At 49.8% G+C, this 22642-nt stretch overlaps 1 protein-coding gene across 7 annotated transcripts in view; it reads right to left on the bottom strand.

The window, feature by feature from the left end:
- TNS3 (tensin 3) overlaps nucleotides 1–22642 on the bottom strand; it is a 314080-nt gene that overhangs the window by 92238 nt on the left and 199200 nt on the right. For all 7 annotated transcript variants that reach the window (XM_055293200.2, XM_055293206.2, XM_063609575.1 and 4 more), the window contains one exon: nucleotides 1360–2616. In XM_055293200.2, coding sequence (XP_055149175.1) covers nucleotides 1360–2616 — 1257 coding nt within the window. The remainder of the gene's footprint in view (nucleotides 1–1359; nucleotides 2617–22642) is intronic.

The raw sequence follows: 22642 nt of genomic DNA, 5'->3' as shown, positions 1-22642 counted from the left end.
GTGGTCCCCAGATGGCAACACACCCCAACGTGCCAATGTGGGATGCCCTGGCACCACACGGACACCACACTCTTTGGCCCAAGGTTATCCTTTGGGTCCTGGTCCCTGCATGGCACTGCCAGGGCTCCCAGAACACAGCTCTGTCTCTCCACCTTCTGTAGCCTCCCAGTGGCCCCCAGCCATAGCCATTACAGCCTGGCCATCCTCTCCTGGCATGCAGCTCTGTGCAGGAGCTTCCAGACCACACGATCTCACCCACACAGTCCCCTACCTGAGACAACCCTGCTCCATCCCAATGCCCCTCTCTGCCTGCTGAGTGTTTCCCTGGCCGACCTGACCACCTCCAGCTCTCTGGTCCCCTCAGCCTTCATGCCTTCCCAACAGAAAGAACACTGTATAGTAACCCGGTCCCAACATGCAACTTGCCCCATTACATCGATGCAGCTTGAAGACAGTGCTGCTGTAACCCAGGCAGACGTCACTGCCTGTCCACCACTCCCAGCCCTGGTTCTTCCCAGGCCTCAAGGCTGCGCAGAAAGGCCCTGTGCTGGTTTCCAAACCACCAGCCTCAGGGGAAAAGGACACGTGCAGTCCTGGCCTCCCTGCAGTCAGCATGACCCCGGCCTGGTTTTGGTGCATCCCCAGGAGGCCCCCGCACTGGGTCCCATGGTTCTGGGTCTCACCACAGCTCTCAGTCCCCTCACCCCTGAGCCTGCTCCCCCAAGCCCCTCCCATCACAGAGCTGCTCTCCATGGTAGAACCCCTTGTGGACCGCAGGCCTCCGCCCAGCCGCTGCCTTCCATAACCAGTCTCCCCACACCACCATGGCCAACTCTGACACGTGTATTTGTAATCAGAACATTTTATACCACGACTGCTTAATCAATTCCTTGTGCCAAAGCTGTCTGAGGGCTCAGTAGTCCTCTTCATCCCCAACCTTCAGCCCCAGTGAAGTACCTGGCATTCTTCCACAAAGCCCTGACCTATACCACAGGGACAGAAGTAAGTATGCTTCCTTCGTAAATCCACCAACATTCACAAAGGAAGAATGGTTTCACTGTTAAGCCCATTCTGCAATGAAGGCATGACCGGCCCTTTCCAGCAGAGTGCATGCTATCCCTGCCCCTGCACTGACGTTAACAGCAAGTCTTCTGCCTGGTTCTTCCCACCCCTCCAAATCTCCTATCAAGGGACCACACCAGCATGACAGCATTTGGATCCTAGGCCAAAATTCGCAGAGTTGAAACTGCAAGGGAAATGTCCTTCCCTTGTGGGTTTCGTCAAAAGCTAACCTACTAGGCTGATTTCTCATCACACATTAGCCTCCCGTGGAGCACCTCCCATGGAGACCCAGCTCACCTTGCCGCCCAGTGGCCCTGCTGGGGCCCTCTCCTGTGTCAGGCAGCCTGCTGCTTGCCCGGAGCCCGCCTCCCACGCTGTCCGGAGACACAGAGCCATTGGCCTGGCTACCGAGGGCGTTCATGTGGGTAGGGATGGGCTCGAAGGTGGGGTCCAGCTCCAGGATCAGCCTGTTGAGCTGCTCGATGGACTGGTCGATGTCCAGGGTGGGCGAGCCTGGGGAGGGGCCTGTGCTCAGCTCTGGGCCGGCTCCATTCACAACCTGGTCTCCTGGAAACCTGGGTTTGAACGCTTTGCTGGGAGAGGGCTGCTGTGTGTCAGGAGGATGTGGCCCACTGCCTACACCCCTCTGGACAGCCACCCGACTGCTGGTCCCTCGGGTTGGGGTGAGTGGGACTCTGGGCTGGGCCTGGACGAGGCCAGGATTGTCTGCAGGGCAGCGGCTCACCAGCCGGGCCTCCCCATCAGGGGCAAAGCTATACTGGTGAGCTACAACCATCTGCTGCTGGCGCACCCAGGTCTGTGTGGAGTAGCTGCTCTGCCCATAGGCCTGCGTCTGGGCGGACACTGAGGGCTTTCTCAGCTGGGGCTGGGGCTGCTTGGGCTCTCGACTCCCAAAAGTCCGCTCTCGCTCATAGGGGCCGTCCATGCCAAGGCCCAGGTCTGGAACGAGGGTGCCCTGTGGATCTTCACCAACGTTGCTGCCAAAACCGTCAGACAGAAGTGAGTTCTGGCTGCTCTTGTGGCAGGTGAAGGGACCCAGGTGGGCCGACTGCGGCCCTTCCGAGGAGGACAGGGTCCCAAGGCTGTCCACACTGTGCAGGTCATGGTGGGGCATCTCGTCATCCAGAATGTCTGTTTCCCGATCCTTCAGGGCAGCATCTCCATTCACGTGAACCTGGGCTGGCACCACGTGGCGGGTCCCACTGTACTTGCTTCGAGCATCAGTCATTTCCTTGAGGGAGCTTCCAGGATCTTCCAGGCCAAAGCCACTGAGCAGCTGGTCCAACTCGGCCTTCTCCTGGGCGCTCAGGCCTCTCCTGGTTCCTGGAGCCAGGCGCTCTTCCGTCTTATCAGTCCTGGCAGAGGCTGTAGAGTGGCCGGAGTCACTGCTGACAGACAAGGTGTGGTCACTGTGGTCTGGGCTGTTGGTGGCCGGGATTCCCTGGGGGCCACCTGGGATGCCAGGATCCGAGGAGCTTTTCTTCCTCACCTTCGCGTAAAGGCTGCCATCCACAGGGCCCTGCGTGTGTAGCACTGCGGGGGAGAAAACCGGAGAGAGGCTTTCAGTCAGGGATGAAAGCGAGCCTCACACCCTCGGAATGAGCGTGTGCGTTTCTCTAAACAAATAAATGGATTCAAAATATGACTTACAATAAACAGGGACAAAGATTCCTCTAACATCACAAAGTTCTATATACACTCTGGAGGATGCCAATGAAAAGGCATTCAAATAAACATCTTCAGGTGCTAGAATCATTTCTACCTTTCCATGCAGAACGAATTGTCATTTTGAACTCTGGGATTCTTCACCTTTTGAATCATCTTGCCTTTAGGGCTCATGGTTAATTTCATCACGTTGTGAACACTGAGCCTGGCTCGGCTCATAAATCCCCAAGAATGGACTGTTCATCTTAGACAAAGAAGAGCTTCCGTTCACAGGCCTGTCTAACATTTGTTGAGCATCAGCTAGGTGCCGGGTAGCAAATTCCTATTAAACTGAATGTCTTGGTGAAACCCGTCTCTATTAAAAATACAAAAATTAGCTGGGTGTGGTGGTGCATGCCTGTAGTCCCAGCTACTCGGGAGGCTGAGTCAGGAGAATCGCTTGAACCTGGGAGGCAGAGGTTGCAGTGAGCCGAGATCATGCCACTGCACTCCAGCCTGGGCAAGAGAGCAAGACTCCATCTCAAAAAAAAAAAGAAAAGAAAAAAACTGAATGTCTGCTCAAATGTCAATATGAAATTCAATGAAAAGAGAAAGTGCAGGAATTGATTTGGGTCTTCCTGTTTGGTACAGCAACTTTGGGCCACGTAGGTGCCAGGTGAATATCTCAGGATCACAGACACTTGAGGCTGACCTGCATGCGCTGATTTCCATACATGGAATGTCAGGAAAATAAAACTTTGAACTAAAGTGTGGGCAGGAAGGGCTGAAGCATCAGCTGCTATTATTAATCATAGCCATGGCTCTGGCATTCGGGGACTCCAGATCCTCAATCTGCTGACTGGCCAATTGCTGCGACCACACATAGCGGGTCCTTGCCAAGAGCCTCCTAAAATAAGCTGGAGTTTGTAGTCAGCACATGCCTCACCCCATGGGCCTCCCCCACTTTCTTCTACTTCCTCGACTGTGAAATTGCAAGCATTCCACAGCCAGGGAGCTGCTGGTGGTGGGAAGCCCACGCTGTGTGGGCACCTGGAATTTGAGAGACGTGAGCCACTACCTAACAGCAGTCACTGAGCCTGGCCCAGGAGCCCTCTGGAGGGACCTGCCCTGAGCATGTGCCTCACAGCCCCAGGCTCCAGGCTGATGCACCACCATGGTCAGCAGCTGCTGGCTTTTTTGAAAACACTGGGACAACGTGTTGGGACAGAGTCCCGAGAGGTCCTGGGGTGTGGTGCTGAAAACGTACCCATGCCAGGCTTTCTTCTTGTTTCAACAGTGCCCAAGGGAAAGCAAGCAGAGAAGTGGGAAGTGGGGAGAGTGGACACAGGGGTATGGGCCTATCTGCAGTGGCCCTGACTCCCATCCTAAAGTCAAGCCTAGGGGAGGAAGGGTCTGGGAGTAGAAATGCTACACAAAATGCTGAAAATAAACCAAGTCTTCAAGGCAGGGAAAGTGATGACAGGACATATGCCATGGGATTAATTCAAGGTAACAGTCTCAGTGACAGCTGCTGTTTTCTGAGTACCTTTTATTGACAGGGCAGAAGCATTGTGCATTTTCTCTAATTTTCACAGTATGACCTATGTTGTTATTCCTTGTTTATCTATCAGGAACTGAGGATCAAAGAGAATAATAAATAACTTGCCCAAGGTCAGGCAGCTGCTTGGAGGTGGAGGTGGGCCTAGAACCCAGGTGCACTGGCCCTGAAACCTGTGTGCTCCTGCTGGCCCACTGCCCACCTGCCCAGAGAGCACCAGGAGGGAACACACCTGGAGGCTCTGTCAGTGGCCCTGACCACAAAGAGGTGGCATTGAACTCACGTTGCTCTGACCAGGGATCAGTGAGTGACCAGACTTCAGACTAGGCAGAGACTAAAACACCTATTTTGCCCAGCTCTGTGCAAATTAAACAAAGGAGACACCTGGAAAGACTGGACTAAATTATAAGGCATGTGCAAATATCACCTCTACAATTTCAAAAATGGAAAATGCAATCCATTTGTTAATGCCATCACTAGGTGACTGTGAAGTGGAGTGGTCCCTTGAAGAAGCTCTGGCATCAGATGGACACTGGTTCAAATCTCAGCTCCATCCTGAGTCCACCCTTAGGGTTCTACCAACTGGTGCATTCACCTTGACCTTCAGCTTCCCCACTATAAAATGAGGGTGTGGGTAGATGTTTCTATGTAAAGGTTGACCTGAGAATTAAATGGCATAGCACACGGGTGAGTGTCTTTATAGGCCTTGAGTAAACATCAATTTAATTTGGTTTCTGTTTAGATTTCCTGTTACCAGGAAAATTTAACAAATGAAAGAACCTGGTAAATCCTTCTTGCTGTTTTCAGAGTGTGAGAAGGAGGTGCTGATAAACGGCTTCTGCTCCGTGAGAGTGACAGAGACTACTCCTCCTCCCTACAACGGAAGGTGCTGTATGGCCGTCAGCCCAGTCCCTCCCACGCCTGGCGGGCAGCCAGGACACACACTGCAGGGCCACTCAGCCCAGGGCATAAGCCTACCCATTGCGGTCACAGATTTCACGCTGCTAAGTCTATACGACTTCCCAAACTCTTCTCCCTAAATCTGAGTTAAAATAAATTGGCACAATGACTAAAAAAAAAAGCCCAAGAATGAGTTGTAAAACAGTTCTTCTAATCTAAATTAAAATGCTGTCAAAAAGTGCTTATTCATCAGTCTGAGGTGGAATCCTTCAGCTAGCTACCTGCCCCGTCTGCTAAGAACAGTACGTGATTAGAAGGCCCTGTACCAAATGGTAAGGCACAGGATAGTCCCTCTCCTGGGGGAGGGTATGAATAATCCTACTTTATTAGTAGTAGAAATCTTAAAATAATAATAGATGCATTAAAAACAACAACTTTTCCATTACCATTGACTAAACACGCCATCTACGTCAGGCCCATTCTGAGCACTCCAAGCGGGGTCTCATCGAATCCTGACAGCCCAGGTGGCGTTCAATCACCTTCATATTAATACATGAGAGCACAGCCATGGGACAGAGATGGTCCAATCCAGCCCTGTCCAGTGCCAAAGACCAGGCTGGACTCTTGCTAAACTTCCTGCTACATACACAGGTAGTTTTCTACATCAGAAAATGCCCAATAAATGTTAAATGTACAGGAAAAGAATATGAAACATATCAAGTGAATTCCAAGATAGGACTGGTCAAGCTTCTGAATCACTCTGCAGGAGCACAGATCTTTCTAAAGGTGCAGAGCTCTAGGTAGGCCATCCCAGGAGCTCCAAAGACAACCTCCTGCACCTACACCTCCCGTGGTCTTCAGTGGGGGCAGGAGAGTCAGCCTCAGGGGGAGGGAAGGAGAAGGGGCCTCTGGAACACACAGTTCCTATCCTGTTTTCTCATAAAGGGCTATCACTTTGCAAAAGGAAGAGCTTGAACTTCAGTTGGACAAAGGAGACGGCTATTTCCCTTTATCCTTGAAGATGGGATCCCCATTCCACCATTTACTCTGTGTGTGTTCCTGGTCATGACATTCAGGCTGTTCAGTTTCCTGGTTTTACGTTTATAAAATGGAATGCTTCCTATCTTTCAAGGGAATGAAAGATACAAAGATGCTTTCCATTTTTCTCTTAAAGTTATGACAACTAGAGAATATGGACATAAAGTACCCAGCTCATAGGCTCCAAGTAAGAGTACTCATAATTACTATTAAAGGCTCTTCCCATAGTGGACAGGGCCTTGCATCCGCTCTCTGGGCTCATCTCTTCACTGCCTGCCCTGTTCCTAGCAGTCCACTGCAAGCATGCACCTGCCCTGGGGCCTTGGCTTCTGTTTTTCTCTGCATCTCAGCTCCCTCACCTCCTCAACAGGTGCTGCCCTACCACCCTTTCCTCATTGGGTTTTTATCCACAGCACATACTTGCATTCAGAAGAACTGCACCTTTACCCACTGGAACTCAGGCTCACTGAGGGCAGGGAGTTTGCTTTATTTTGCTCTCCCTTGCATTTCTAGCATTAGTGAACAGCCTCTGACACCCCGTGAATACTGAGTGAGAGGCTAAAAGTTTGAGCTTTTTCACACATGACAAAATCTGGGGAGCTATTTTGGAAAGCTCAGCTGCCTTAGCAGGCAAAACAAACAAGCAAACAGAGAACAACCACCAACCAAAACCAAACACACACACAGCCCACAAGCATCTGAAGGTAGAAGAGCCGTGCAGCCCTTGGCCACCTGCAACCCAGGTGTCTCCGCTCTCTGGGCCTCTTCCCAGGCAGCACAGCCAGGTCCAGCCATTCATGAGAGGCAGAAACAGGGCGGCCATCGCTACTGACTTCGCTGGTCTCCAACTGATAATGAACACAACTGGAAAAATAACTGAAGTCACCTGATCTAAGGGTTCTAAATTCCAAAGAAAACAAAAGTCATGACCCTAAAGGTTAGCCCATTTGCCCATGAAGCAGGAAGCATGGGCCAGAGATCCAGGGGACATTTGAACATTATCTGGCCACAGTGTGCTCGGAACCGGGGCACAAAGATTAATGAGACAGAGCCCTGGCAAGCAGCAGGTGCAAGCAAATGGCACCATGCTATCTGCCATTTCCAGTCTCCTTTATCCTCCTGCCACCTGTGAGGCTGGCGTTTTGTTGCTCAAACCCACACAGCTCCAAGTGGCAGGGCTGGGTAAATATCTGTCTTCTGACCTCTGTATCATCTATCTTCTCACCTATTAAACTGCTGCCTCTACACTGGGCACATAGGAAAGGGCCTCATCTAAACACTTTCTGCCATTGTTATGCTTTCTAAGACTCAATGCAAAAGCTGCAGGATAAGAGCAATAAAAAGAGAATCCTGACTAGAAATGAAACCTAACAGGGGCGTAGAAGCAGGATCACTGCATGGCTGACTGCCAGTCTCGCCAATGAGAAACCAAACAAGAGCCCACACCCTATTGTTTGCAGCCCCCAAAGGCGCTGATCCATCATTATAGGATACCCTCCTTATCTGATGGCAGAATGCTACTGATAATATGGTTCTGGTTTGGAAAAGTGATGTAGAAAGTAATTTTCTGCAACCAGACCAGAGAAATGACATAGCCAACTAAACTCCCATTTGTGGTTCCTGGACATGGGTTGTGGGTCGGGTTCCTGGTGCCCTGATGAGCTCCTAGGGGCAGGGAGGGTGAGGAGCCCCCACCAGGTGAGGGATGCTGCAGGGCTTCAAGTCTCCACTCTGTCTCTGGCACCTGATGTGCTATTAGGGCTGACACTGCTGTGAGGAGGTGGTGGGGTAAGGACAGAGTTCTAAAAGGTGGGGTCCTGCCACTCGTCTGCTCCTTCCATCTTTTTATATCATTAAATAACATATTTTAACATTTTGCTTCCATCTCAAAGGGAGCATGGGGAAGTCCGAATCAACCCTCATTCTGCAAATTCAGAACCTGATCTTAGAGTGGAAGGAAGTAACTTGCAGGGATCCCATAGCTCTCCAGCTGAGGATGCAGGAGGAGAACCTTTCCACATCTCAGTCCAGGGTAAATCATCCCATTCGGTGTCCCCTTTCCCTTGCGTTGCCACCAGACCCAGCCAACCAGCACCAAGGACCCCCCCTCCCAAGGGAGCCTGTCCACCGTCTGGCAACGATTACCTGGTGGCCAGATCTTAGTTAAAAATCCAACAAACATAAATACGACCCTGAATGACTTCCACTGCATGACATACCAGTGAGGTTTACCGCCTGGAAAAGGACCAGAAGGAAGAAAATACAGAGCATACATTCTTGTCTCCTTGGAGGACCTGCAGCAACAGACTTCCTCACCCACCTTCCCTGCAGGGGATCCTTCTCTTTCCAACCCAACCCTGCTAGTGAAACGTGGCTTTCCCACAAGGAGGCAAGAGGGTTAAGAGGCACTCAGAAAGTATTTCAAAAGTCACCCAAAAAATGGAGAAGACCAAAAAAAATATATGAAAACATCCCTTCCATCCCGGCTGAAAACAGATTAGGCAATGCCCAACTGTGCTCTCCGGCATGCTAACAATCAGCCAGCCAAAGAGACAGCTGATCTCACACCTCAGCACCCTCCATCATCAATCACTCAGCAACCAAAAATATTCATCACTGATGTGTAATCCACTGAACTGTCCACTGGCCCTGCTTCCAACAGAATTTGGTTTGAAGCAAAGGAAGGACAAATCTGATAGATTATGAAGCGACGTGGAAACTTTCCTTTTTCTAGATACTGATGCTAAGAATCCCATGTTCTATTTTTGTGACAGGTGTGCTTAAAAAGTAACTTTTTCATTTCAAAAGAACTAACAGTATCCTCCCTGCAATTTTTTAGTTTCAAAGGAGAAACTAGAAAATTATTCTTCATGAAAGTTGGTAAGAATTAACTAAGCACTTGCTACAATTGCTAGTCATAAACGAGGACTTTATTCAGCCCAGTCCTGATGATGTGCTGGAGAATGGACCACCCCCTTGGGGAACAGAGAGAGAAACAAGAGATGGAAAGGGTGGTGGGCACATTTCACGGCATCCGAATAGACAGATCAACCGAGGCAAGGGAAAGACGGAGCAGTGTGTGAGAAGAAAGGCATCCACTGATGCTGAAGCAGCCACCCTCAGGTGAGCCAGGTGAGGCTTCAGGAATTGGCATCTTCATCACCTGACGAACAGAGAGAATTCTGGAAACACCCCTCTCTTACAACTCAGCTGACCTAAAGACAAGGCCACCGTGCAAGCTCCTCCCGTGCGCCCAGCACACTGTTAGGCCTCAGGGATCCCACTCAATTCCCAAAGCAATCCTGTGAAACAGGAAATGGGAAGTCCATTTTACAGATGAGAAATCAGAGGCTGAGAGAGCCTGCACTAACATTAACAATTTTTTTTACAAGCCTACTGAATAGAACATCTGACATTTAAACCGACCTCCCTCCAACTCCAAAAAAAATGATAAAATTCTAATCCTAGTCAATCACTTTTTATATTTCACAGATCAACTATCTAGATCAAGACACACACACACACACACACACACACACACACACAAACTCATATACACCTCACTCACTCCTCGGAGACTATTAAGTGCTTTGCGCTTTCCTCCCTAACTCCTAAAATTATTCATTATCGGGAACAGACCCTTGTGCTGTCACAGCCGCTGCAGTGATGGTCACAGTTTTATGTTCCGTTTCTTGAAGCAAGTGCATTTCTATCCTCACAGTTAGTGGATCAGGTGCTGTTCCTAGCATGGACTCTTCAGTTCCCCCACACACCCATGGTACCAGCAGCCCCATCGGAGTCAGGAGCCATGGATATGCCAGAGGTCCTGCCTGTGCCTGGACCGCCACAGGAAACAGGTAGCTTCTCCAGACACAGCCAGGAACCATCCTGTCCCTAGGTCACCCTCAAATGACTCACTTGGGGTCGCCCAGCTGAATCAATTCACCATATCCAAACAGTCCCAATAAGTGGAGGCTTATTGGAATGATGTCTGCAGCTGCAAGTGCCCATGGTGAGGCTCTGACAACCACAGCCCAGGGAAAATGCTGAAGACAGAGAAGCTTCGGTTTCAAAAACAAGTGCTCATCTGCAGGCAGTCTCCTGGAGGGGTCTCAAGGACTATGCCGAGTGAACACTGCCAGACTCAAAGGGCTCGACTGTACGACTCCACATAGGTGACAATCTGGGGTGGAGACACTGTGTCTGGACACAAATGGGTGTGGTCGGGGCCAGGAGAAGAGTGGGGCTGCAAAGGGTGCGAGGGATGGTTTGGGCAATAGAAATATTTGCGTCTTGATAGTGGTGGGAGTGTCATGGCATAATGTTTGTCAAACTCAGACTACTGTATACTAAACAGAGCAAATTTTACTGCATGTAAATTGCATCTCAATTAAAACAACCGTTGTGAGATCAAGACAGAAATGAGACTCACAGCAGACTAGACCCCAACCTGAGGTGGCTCCTCTTGATCTCCTCCCTTCCTTCCCTCTTCCTCTTTTTCCCCCTCTCCCTTTCCTCCTCCTTCCCCTCGTCCCTTTCCTCTTCTTCTCCCTCCTCCCTTTCCTCTTCTTCTCCCTCCTCCCCTCCCTCCTTCTCCCTCTCCCCCATGCCCTCCTGTCCCTCTTCAAAGGCCTTCCCTCCTCTTCCGAAATTCCATGAGACAATGGAAACCCTCTCTCCTTGGGATAACAATCATAGTCCCTTTGTGCCTCATTGCCACATAAAGCATCTTTTGACATTTCCATTGGAGCGATTCATGTGCACACCTTCCCTCCCCTTCAAGAGGTTCTGGCATAATCCAGGCTTGAGTCCTGGCTTGATCATAGCTGTGTGACTTCAGATGAATCACTCCGCCTTTCTCTGCCTCACTTTCCTTGTCTGCAGAGAAGCAACCTGGAGAAGGGGGTGTTTGCTGATATCAGCTCCCAGGACCACTGGGATTCAACACGAAAGGCATGGCACACAGCAGGCATTGGGCAAACCCTCCTTTCTGTGCTTTCCCCCTCCCTGGTCAAGTGAAGAATTCCCAGAACTCACATGTGATTCATGTGTGAACCCTCTGGGTGCAGAGCTGAGGGACAGAGGAGTGCTCCATGAACATCTAATCAGTGAGTACACAGAATGCAGGTCCACTGACCTCCCCGTCTCGAGAATTACACTGAGGAATTGTTCTCTAATATAAAGCTATAGTAAAAGATGGGTTTTAAAAAACATATTCAAAAGTTCCATAAGTCATTTTGTGATATAACTGAAATTGTCCCAGGCACCAACTTTGCTAACCATCCACCCAGTGCGACTTTATGGCCAAGCTGCACAGCTCAGGATCTTACCAGCTGTAAAACTGTTTTCCCATCCCATACTTTTTTGTTTCCTCGGTGACTGACAGCAATGATGGCAAAAGCAGCAGTAATAAGCTAACTGGGCAACCACTGTCTTCCAAGCACTTCGTACCTATTGCCTCATTTGAGGCTCAAAGCAAACCCAGAAGGGGTATGGATTCTCCTCTGTTTAACCCACGAGGTTAGGGGGCTACAAGGGACCAGAGCATGTCCAAGTTTCATGAGGGGAGGGGTAAGAGTTTTCTGGCAGATTGTGTCATGCACACCCAGGGTTCCCATCACTGCATCATATGACCTCCCCTCAGCAGTGAGAGAACATTTCTCCTGGATTTGCTAAGTCAACTGACACATGAGCCATGGCACCGGCGCTGGACTTGTGAGTTTTCCATCAGACCAGTTGACGGGTCTGGTGCTGCACAATGCGGAACAGCCAGCGGGAGTTTCAGTGCTGGTGAGGACAGGTGCTAAGGGACTGCCTGGATTTCAGGCTCCGGAGCATGGAAGAGCCCATACCAAGCCAGGAGGGCTGAAAACTAGGCTGTGGCCCAGAGCACGAGGCAGGGTTGAATGGGGTTAACAATGAGGCAAGAAGCATTCTCGCATTTGCGGCCAGGAGGGGAGGTACGGGTAGCCCTGGCAGTGTCCCAAGGGTACCTGCTCCCTGGAGGCCTGGTAGGGGCTGCAGACACCAAAAGACCTTCCCAGTCAGGAAGCGATATCAGGGCCAAGAGGTTCCTTCTCAAAGGGCGTTGTGTTATCTTACCCATAGAATATGCAAAAATCACTCTCGTTTTTTCCATGTGGACATTTATAAGTAGAGCATGTATAACCTTTCACTCAGACAAGGTCTGCTTTAATTTTATTACAATAGAATTCTGACTCTTTGCAAATTAATGATTTCTGGAGTTTGTATTAAATCATTTTCTATTCCAGAGAAAAATCAAGAGCTAAGAAATGAGGACTACACTTGGGTCTTTGAGAACACTGCTTTTAATCTACTAAATCAGAGACTCTATGACTTTGATATATTTCAAGACGCAATGAAATGTGCCCTTTTCCTCTAACTTAATTTCTTTCTTTTTTTTTATTTTTTTTTTACAAAAAATAAAAGACGTTAATAAACTCTACTCTGTAGGGACAACTCTTTCTCTCCTTAGGCAGAATAACTCCATTCTAAAGCATTGTTCCCTTGGTGCATCAGTCTCACCTTGGGAGTCAACTCCTTCCCAAGCCCCCAAACCCAAATCACCCCCTGAGCTGCCAGGAGAGGAGGTGCCCAGCAGGAAAGAGGCTGCAGCGGCAGCACCAGGACACCGTGCTGAGACTGCCAGAGGGCGCTGGAAAATCCCTCCCTCTGAAGTAAAGCTGAGCTCCTTGCTCACGCTTTCTGAAAACGACACAGACTGTAAATTCTTAGAGAAATATAGACAGAAACAAAATTAACAAAAGCAAGAACCAGAGCAGAACCTTCCACACATAAACCCCTGCCCCAAACCCCTGCCACAAACTGCCTCTCTGGGAAGGGAAGGCATCCCAACGCAGAGCAGGAGCGACTCAGGAGCTGGGCCAGATTCCAAGCGTTCCCGTGGTCTCCTGGGTGAGGCTCGGGAATGTGGCGATAAAGGAGCGCTGTGCTCTGAGTAGGGCTGTGGCAGGCGTGTCCCAGACGCCACCAATGTGAACCCCCACAGGCAGGCTAGGGCGGCTCCCCGGGCAGACCTCTCACACCAGCACGCCGGTGCAGGCTCAGCATTCAGCAGGCGCCTATCTCAGGCCTCTGACTGGGAAGCTCAATTCACTTTTGGGCACTCCTAACTGAAAACACGGGGGCCCAAGCCCAGAGGAAAAGAGGAGGTCCTGTTGGCCTTACCTGAGGCCACCCAAGCCGGCTGGCCAAAGAGGCGGCCAGAGAGCTTGCAAACAGCATGTCAGACCATCACTGAACTCTTCCCCAAAAAGAAGTCGGTAAGTTAAGATTCCTCCAGCTTGCAAACCAATAAAGGCATTCCTGGACAAGTCCTGAGCGACAGTCCTTCTTGCCCAGTTAAAGCATCCGTTCTGCTGATTATTCCACTCCATAAAGCCCTCTCCTCCTGGCTAGTACCAGCTCTTTCCCTCTGGAAGTCTTGGCGAGTTGGTAAACCTCAGCAGGCACACAGCTCAGTTTCAGGTCTTTGTAGCATTACAGAAGCCACACACAAGCACACATGCACACACACACTCACCACACAGGCACAGACACATGCACACATATGCACGCACACACACGCGCACACACAAATGCTCTCTGCTTACCTTCCTTCAAAACAGCCCAGCGGCTCTCTCAGTCTGCACCTCTGAGCCCAGTTTTCCTTGACACAGGCTTTCACAGCAGGACAGTGGCATGCCAGGGGAGGGCGGGGGCGTGCCACCTCCCTCCCAGGCACCTGGCCTCCCACTAGCGTAGAAGGTAAAAGATCTCCTTGGCTATGTAAGGACTTTGATTCCGCCAAAAAGGCCAGGGCAATGTAAACACAAGGGTGGGGTTTGATGCACTCAGGTTGAGTGAAATTTGAACTCCGGAGGCTGAGGAGGTGGAGAAAGGAGCTCCTCCTGGGAGTCCCTCACCAGGTTTCTGCGTTCACTCCTGAGCGTTCTGAACTGACGTCCAGGAGCCAGCACCAACCCACACGGCTTACAAAGCACGGTTTCAGCCTCCTTTTGCTTTCTTCAAAGTAACTAGGCGGAAAATCTTTGCCACACATGCTCCATCTCCCGGGAGCTGTCTCTCTGTCTTTTGTGCGGGATGTGGCTGAGAGTACAGCATGAATGTTCACTGCACACAGCATATTTTGTGTGGTTAGCCCAGACATTCGCGTTCTGTGTTCAGTGTAGCAGATCCTTTTCATCTCAGCCTCATTACATTCAACGTAGGTGGGCTTCAGCCAGTGGCTTACTCTTTGCTTTGGCTTAACATGGGCCACAATACCAACCACACACTTTTACTCTTTAAATGAACAGAACATGACACAGCAAACAAGCAAAAGCCCATTCTGATGCCTTCAGGTTCCCACAGCACAATGGAAACCCTTTTAAAAATCACCAATCAGCCATCCAGGGGAGACAGGACATACCCGGGCTGTAAGCGCACGCAGAGGGTAACAAGTCTTTTAAATCACCTGAGACGGCCACATTGGCATATGTCGCTTACAGGAGGTTAAGGTAAAACTCGGCGCACCCTTGAGAGAAACAATCTCTTTTATGATGAGACATAATGCACTTATTGTGCAAAAAGTTCTATTAAATTTGGTATTCTTTAAAGGGTATTGGCTAACCCACCTTCCTATCAAGAGAACCGAAATTATTGTTACCATTCTGCAAACTACGTGATCGCTGCAATAAAGGCAGTGACTAATTTATCACAAAATAGTTTGCTTTAAAGAATACACATCAAAAGAAAAGACATTAGAAGTAGTGAATACAATGCAATGAATGTCCGAGTCTCTCCTGAGCACCGGGGTCTTGCCAAACTGTAGCTAACTGTGTGTCTAGATAGGGCTAGGGGGTCCCAGCCTCCTACAGGATACAAATCTTAAAATCAGACCACTGCATCACAAAACTATGTAAGAAAAGCAACGGCCAAGATACCTTTATCCATTTCTAATGGAAAGAGGCAGCAGGATTAGTTGTATGTTCAAAAGGAGTGTTTCCTTTCATGTTGTTCTGGGTTGGGCTTGATTTGGGTGGGGTTGCGGTTTTTGTTGTTTTGTTTTGCGGTGGCTGAGGGCAAATTTTCTTCATGTGGATGACAGCTTTGTAAACGGGCTTCCATAAGCCTTTGTGAATATATGGCACAAGCACCCACTGGTCTTCAGATCTTGTTTATGTAGCTGGCGGCCACTGAGCAGGCAGGCTCAGAACGCTCTCATTTTCTACACGTTCCCTGCTAATGGGTCTTGATTACTTGGAGCCTGTTCAGGCTGTTAGTATTAACTTTTCTTGAAACAACGTGGTCTTTTGAAGCTTTGCTGATGTTTGGCCAGAAGGCAGTTCTGTGGCTCAGAGTGTTTTGAAAGGCCCCAAGCCTTTTCACCCTGAAAGGTTGTAATTTTGTGCAGGAGGCTGGCCAGTCAACCCTTAGTATATGCGGGGGATTGGTTCCAAGACACCAGCACCCCCCAGTCCCCCACCACCCCCCATGAGTATACGAAATCTGTACATACTCAAATCCTGCAGTCGACCTCGAGGAACCTGAGTATAGGAAAAGTGGGCTCTCCATATACACAGATTTCTCATCCTAAATACACCATATTTTCAATCTATGTGTTGGCTAAAAAAAATTTGCATATAAGTGGACTCGCACAGTTCAGTTATCGTTCAAGGGACCACTGTGTAGCTAATGAAGAAAAGACTTGTTGAGTTTCCCGAATATCTCTGAAAATAGCAAGCGGGACAGGAGGTTAGCAGTATGTTTAGTGCCACTCCTATTTGGGACTCCCCAAAGGCAGAAGAAAATTCCAGAATGGGAAACCAATTAGAAGGATGAGAAAAGATGTGGAAATTTCAAAAAGTAGTGGGAAAGATTAGAGGTATAAGAATATCCTAGGGCCAAAATACAGACAAGAACGTTCACAGGCAGCGTTATTCATACTAGACAAAAAGTGTTAAGAGCCCAAATGCACACCAGCTGACAAATGAATAGGCAGAGCATGGTGTGTCCACACAGTGGCACACCACAGCCATGAAAGGATGGAGTGTAACAAGGATGAAGCTGGAACACAGGCTGAGTGAAAGAAGCAAATCACAGAAGGCCACTCATTGCACGACTCCACTGAGTGAGACGTCCGGAATAGGAAACAGAGAGAAGGAAAGTAGCTTCGCGGTTGCCAGGGGCTGAGGAAAGAAGGAACTGGGAGTGACTGCTAATGAGTACAGGGCTTCTTTTGGGGTGATGAAGATGTTCTGGAATTAGATAATGGCGACTGTTCCACAACCTTGTGAACGTACTAAAAATCAATGCATTGTATACTTTAAAATGATTAGAATGGTAAATTTATGTTCTATGAATCTGATCTCAATAAATAAAAAGTAAGAACATTCTCAGGCTAGAAACCACATGGTAACAAGGGCATATTTAGAAAGCAACGGCAACCAGCCCGAGGCTTGCACATGCACTCAGGTTTAACACAAAGCATCTGGGGACAGAGGCAGGCTCTGACTCCAGGTAGACAGGGGATTTCTGCAACAGAGCCTGGGACACACAACATTCAAGAAGAGAGAAGACACTCTCTTCTGTGCGCTGGTCATTGGAATGAAACCGACGCTGTGATCACACGCTGCACACTCTAGTGCAGGGTTCCAGGCCGAAAGAAAGCTGCCCACCTAAACAGATCAGGGTGTGGCTTCTGAGGAGGCCATTACCTGGACTGCAGGTCAGAAAGTGACACGCAGGGCCTTCTGCGAAGTTCCTCCTCATGAGGAGAGACACATGAAAGTGACATCTAAATTCACATAGCTTCTGGTAGAAAGTTCTGATTTGAAAACATGACACCACCAACTTTCAACAAATGCAGGTCCCTCCAGCCCCTGACCACCCATTCTCCCCCCACTGTCTCCACCGTTTGCTCTTCTCCCAACTTTCTTTCCAAGGACTCGTCCTCCCGAGCTGACATCCCTACCTGTCCACCACACTGAGCCTGTGTGATCCGTGCTCCAACGTCAGGCCCCTCCCTACCCACCTGGGCAGACAGGCCCGTCCCAGGGGGTCTCTGGAGGGGCAGTTGTGTGCCCAGAGGCCGAGAAGGGGCAGCCTGTGCCTCCTGCACTCCACTTCAGAACACTTTCACCCAAAACTCATTTCTCTCTGGAAACTGGTACCCCTGGCTATAGCGTTCTCCAGCCCTGTGGGCTGCCATTGCCCCTCACTTCCCAGCCCATCCCCCAAACGTCCATGCCTCCCTTGGTCCAGGTTCAAACACTCTCATCACAGGCATTTCTGTGGCTTCTCCTGGGAAACCATCAACATTTTATTGGGGCCCTGGCCTTGACTCTTTGGACTTTAGATAACTTTCTTTGGTTTGACTTTAGAATTTCTCATGACATACCCTCAACTTCCACCAAACTTTGAAAGCCTTGAGCTCTTCAGGAGTGGTGGCCAGGCCTCTCCTTTCTCTAGCAGCCGCTACAGCTCCCTGGCCCCTGCTCTTCTCTGCATGTATTCAGCCCTTCCCTCAGCACAGTGGAGTCAGAGCCAATGTACGTTTAACTTTAGCACCAAATTTAAGACATCGAGGGCAACACAGATCCATGGTGCTTCCTCTCCTAGCCCATCTAGACCCACAAGGCCTGCTGTCTCCCTCACCTGTGGCCCATGTCCATGCCCCTGCTGATGTGCATGCCTCTGAAATCACAGAGGCCGTACCAGTATGGCGTCCACACATCACTGAGCACACCACACTGCTCACCCAACAACCACCTGTTGCCAGGGGCAGCTCCTCCAAGCTGTCCCAGCTCTCAACACCTCCACTCCCCAGACTGTTGTCCACTCCCGGCAGACAACCTCGCCTGCCTTGCATAGGACAAGTGACACCACAGCCAGTGAACTCACTCCCAGTCTGCTCTCTACCCTTCTCTGCATCCTGGTTCCTGCACCAGGCACACTGCCTTGGACACACTCATGGTGCTCTCAGCCTCCTGCCTCTGTCAATCCAGTCCCTGCCTGAACTGAGCTCGGCACATCAGCAGAAGGAGATTCACAGCCGGCGACCAAGCCCCTACTCCTGGCTTCACCAACTAGCCCTCTGACCCCTCAGTGTGGTAAAGATTAGATATGTTAATGCAAGCTGCATGCTCGGAAGGCTGTGCAGCTCGTGAGCAGCACTCCGCAAGAGTGAGCTCTGACAACAACAACCATTAGCCATTCCAGCCCTGTCCTGGCCTCTGCACGGAGCTGTGCCATCCAATTCAGCTCTGTATCTGCCGCATCCAGCACTGCCGATGCTCAGAGAGGCAAGGAGGAGATGGAGACTGCATCCTGGATCCTACAGAGACTGCCTGACAAGCACACGTGGCCTCTGGTTTTCTTTCATGAGCTTCCCAGAAGATGACACTCTGCCTTCACTCCCCAGGTGACCTATTGGAATTCTCCGACTTATGATTAACAAGAGAGCAATATCTTACGTGTACAGGAGTAAAGAATGAACTCCCAATACTACGAGAAAGATGGTTTCCTTGCAGCCTCTGCCCACCCTCAGGAAAGCACCCATAGTGCCCATCACTCGGTGGCTGCCCCGCCGCTTTTCCTTCTGCCTTGTCCTAGTCAGGGGCCCAGCAGCATCCCAGACTCACTGCTACGAGTTCAGGGGCAATGTACGGGTACTGCTGCCACCAAAGGACGGCTGTTGAGATCTTGGCAGAATTCCCATAGTCAATCAACACCAAATCTTGCTATTGCTCTAAACATTTGGCCTAATTTCAGTGAGAATATATCCCAGGTCACAAATTAGCTCACATTCACACTGACAAAAATAAATACTGCTGAATTTTCATAGTATAATTTTCCATAGACTGTCACCACCATGAATCCTAAATTAATTCAACTTTCCATGGTGAAGTTGAAAGACCACAATGTCAAAGGGTATATTTTCCTTGTTAAGAAATCATCACTATGCACTTATAAAGAAACACTAAACACATCTCTGGCTCTTGCTATGTGGAAGAAAACTTCGTGGGGACAGTTGTACCCTCTGCCTAGGCCCTATCAACTGGAGGGGGTCCCCCCACATCCACAACAGGCAGGTGCAGGCAGAGCACACACAGGACATTTGCTGGGGACGCCCTCCTCCTGTCCACAGAAACCTGTTTTCCCAGCTCCTGGGGTCAATGGTTTTCCCTGCACTTCGCGTCAGTCTCTCGGGCCCTAGGGATTTAAATCTGGGCTCCCAGTTCCAGCCAGAGCAACTGACACTGGGTGTCCACCCTCAACAGGCCTTGACCTTGGCTCCCTCTCTGTGACATGCTCTAATCACACTCCTGGCTCACATAGCAAAGTGGTCACCCTGTCTCTTACCCTGATCCATGGACCTCCATGCCAGGTCTCCCCGACAGACAGCCAGGCTCTAGGTATATGGCTATGCTGAGGCAACAAGCTGAGGCGGTCTGAGCTTTGCTCAGCCTGGCATGCCTCCCCATCCAGCACAGTGTCTGCAGGGGGAAAAGAGTGCTGTGGAAACCAGCTTTCATCCCCAAAGTAGGTCAGAATTGCTCCTATAAGCAAGATAAACTGAGCAAGTCTGAAGATCCATTAAAGCTCGCTTTTCTTACATAACAGCACAAGCTGCCATTATATCAACACTGTTTTTCAAGAAATAGCTGGATGTTTTACATAAAATGTCCTCTGCAATCTGTGCTATGTTAAAAAATTTAAGTAAGGAACACACCCACTAGTCTCTGATACCTATGCCTTCTACCTCACATGCCCTGCCCTCCATGGCACCTTAGATAACAGTAATGGAATACAACAACTGCATCCCCTTTGTCCTTGGACTTACAGGGAGAGTAAGTGACAATTTATATGCAACTGAATGCGTGTTTAACATCAAGTAGCTTGTTTGTCAACATTTAAACACAACTTTATCTAAAGTCCCAGAATCAACTGTACAGGGCCAGAGTGCCCAACTTTCAATAGCAGAACTTGATCTTCAAACAAATCTTTATGCAGAAACCCAATATAAAAACAGAAAAGATCAAGGTGGGGCTGGGGCTGTGGAGGGTTCTGGCAGGAACGGATGGAGAGAGGCTGGGGTTGCTCCTTGAGAACCAACTTGGAATCCTGGAGCCACAGGCATAGAGTTTGAAAGCTGTTGACCCCAAGAGTGTTGTTACTCCTAAGGTCAACGCCAGCACCAAGAACATCACCGTAAAAGGCAGGAGAATCATTTGCTTAAAGGGAGCGTGCATGTGGATGGTGGTCTCCTAGCCCAGATGGCCGAATGGGGCCAGAGATGCAGGCCTTGAGGGTGCACCTCCATGTAAGGGTCCCTGTCCCCATAGGGACAAAGGACCCAAGTCAAAGAGATTGTCCCAGCTGCCCCTTTTGTATGAACACCTCCCTTTTCCCCTAAGTCATCTGCAACCTTTCCCTCCCCTAGGAAGCCCTGGCAGCTCCGTCTTGCAGCACTTTCCCAAGAAAGAAGTAGATGAGACAGTCTTGCATGCATAATCTAAAAGGCCTCCCCAGACATTCATTTAAGTCTGAAAGAGAAGAGCCAGAGCACACACAAGTTCTACTCTTCCAGCCAAGGGCTGAGGAAGATGGTGAGGATGACCCTGTGGGCCGGGCACACAGAAGCATGTGCATGTGAGGAAGAGACTCTGCTTTTCTTCAGTCCCAGCCTCGTTCTCTCTCACGTTTTGGTTCTGTTTATCAAATACTTAAAGTCAGCAGGTGCTCTCTTTCCCCTACTTGGCACGAGTGCAATTGCAGGCTCTTACAGAGAGGCAAAATGAAGTTGCAGCCCTGCCTCTTCCAGGCATTGGAGAGAAAGGTTCTACCCAAGGAAGACACAGATGGAAACCCAGCAGGTTTGATCGAGTGCCATTCAGGCCCCCTACTCCTACGAGGAGATGGGCAGAAAAGCACATCTGGGAAGAGGGGGTTGACTGAGATGTGACTTGGAAAGGGGTGGCAGCAAGGGCCTTGTAAGAAGAATAAGGACCAAACCCCTCATTACACCAGGGTCTACACACACACACACTGCTGCTCACACTGGGTATGGGAAGCTTCGTGGCTCAGGGTCCCATGCAGACCGTGGGGATGGAGCCCTCTTCCAGGTTCACGTCTCAGGGAATCCACCAACAGAAGAACAGTCAAGGTTGTAGTCCCCATAGGTGGGAATTAGAGTCCAAAGATCTGCAGCTTTGGGGAAGGAATGCAGGGCAGGGGCATGAATCATTGCATGCATGTTGGTTAAGTGGGCAGGGTCACCAAAGAGCAATGGAGATACTGATCACAAATAGCAGAGGAAAGTGAAAAGAGATTAAGAAGCACAGCTCCAATGGACTCTAAGAAGACATAGTAGGCCAGGCGCAGTGGCTCACACCTGTAATCCCAGCACTTTGGGAGGCCCACGTGGGCAGATCACCTGAGGTGAGGAGATCGAGACTAGCCTGGCCAACATAGTGAAAACCCCATCTCTACTAAAAATGTAAAAATTAGCTGGGCATGGTGGCAGGCACCTGTAGTCCCAGCTACTCAGGAGGCTGAGGCAGGGACAACTGCTTGAACCCGGGAGGTGGAGGTTGCAGTGAGCCAAGATTGGGCCGCTGCACTCCAGCCTGGGTGACAGAGTGAGATTCCCTCTCAAAGAAAGAAAAAGAAGAAGAATGGGAGAGGGAGGAGAAGAAGGAGAAGCAGAAGCAGAAGCAGAAGAAGCAGAAGAAGTAGAAGGAGCAGAAGGAACAGAAGCAGCAGCAGCAGCAGCAGCAGCAGCAGCAGCAGCAGCAGCAGCAGCAGCAGCAGCAGCAGCAGCAGCAGAAGAAGAAGAAGAAGAAGAAGAAGAAGAAGAAGAAGAAGAAGAAGAAGAAGAAGAAGAAGAAGAAGAAGAAGCAGCAGCAGCAGCAGCAGCAGCAGAGGCAGAAGAAGAAGAAAGAAGAGGAAGAAGAAGAGGAGGAGGAGGAAGAAAGAAGGAAGAAGAAGGATCAGCAGAAGAAGAAAGAAGAGGAAGAAGAGGAAGAGGATGAGGAGGAGGAAGAAAGAAGAAAGAAGGAAGAAGAAGCAGAAGCAGCAGAAGCAGCAGCAGAAAGAAGAAGAGGAAGAAGAGGAAGAGGAAGAGGAGGAGGAGGAAGAAAGAAGGAAGAAGAAGAGGAGGAAGAGGAAGAGAAGAAAAGAAAAGAAGAAGAAGAAGGAGAAGGAGAAGGAGAAGAAGAAGACACAGTAACTGCAGAAATACAAACAAGCCATCCACCTTGTAGACCCGTCTGCATGCACAGGACACCCCGTCCTGTGGGATATCGGGGGTACCCTTCCTCCCAGGAAGCAGAGAAGGCCCAACGTTTGTGTGCCGACTGGGGGTTGGGGGGCCCCTGAGGACCCAGGACAAAT

The sequence above is a fragment of the Symphalangus syndactylus genome, chromosome 9 (assembly GCF_028878055.3).
Source record: "Symphalangus syndactylus isolate Jambi chromosome 9, NHGRI_mSymSyn1-v2.1_pri, whole genome shotgun sequence".
Lineage (NCBI taxonomy): Eukaryota > Metazoa > Chordata > Mammalia > Primates > Hylobatidae > Symphalangus > Symphalangus syndactylus.
This window is presented reverse-complemented; position numbering and strand designations above follow the sequence as displayed.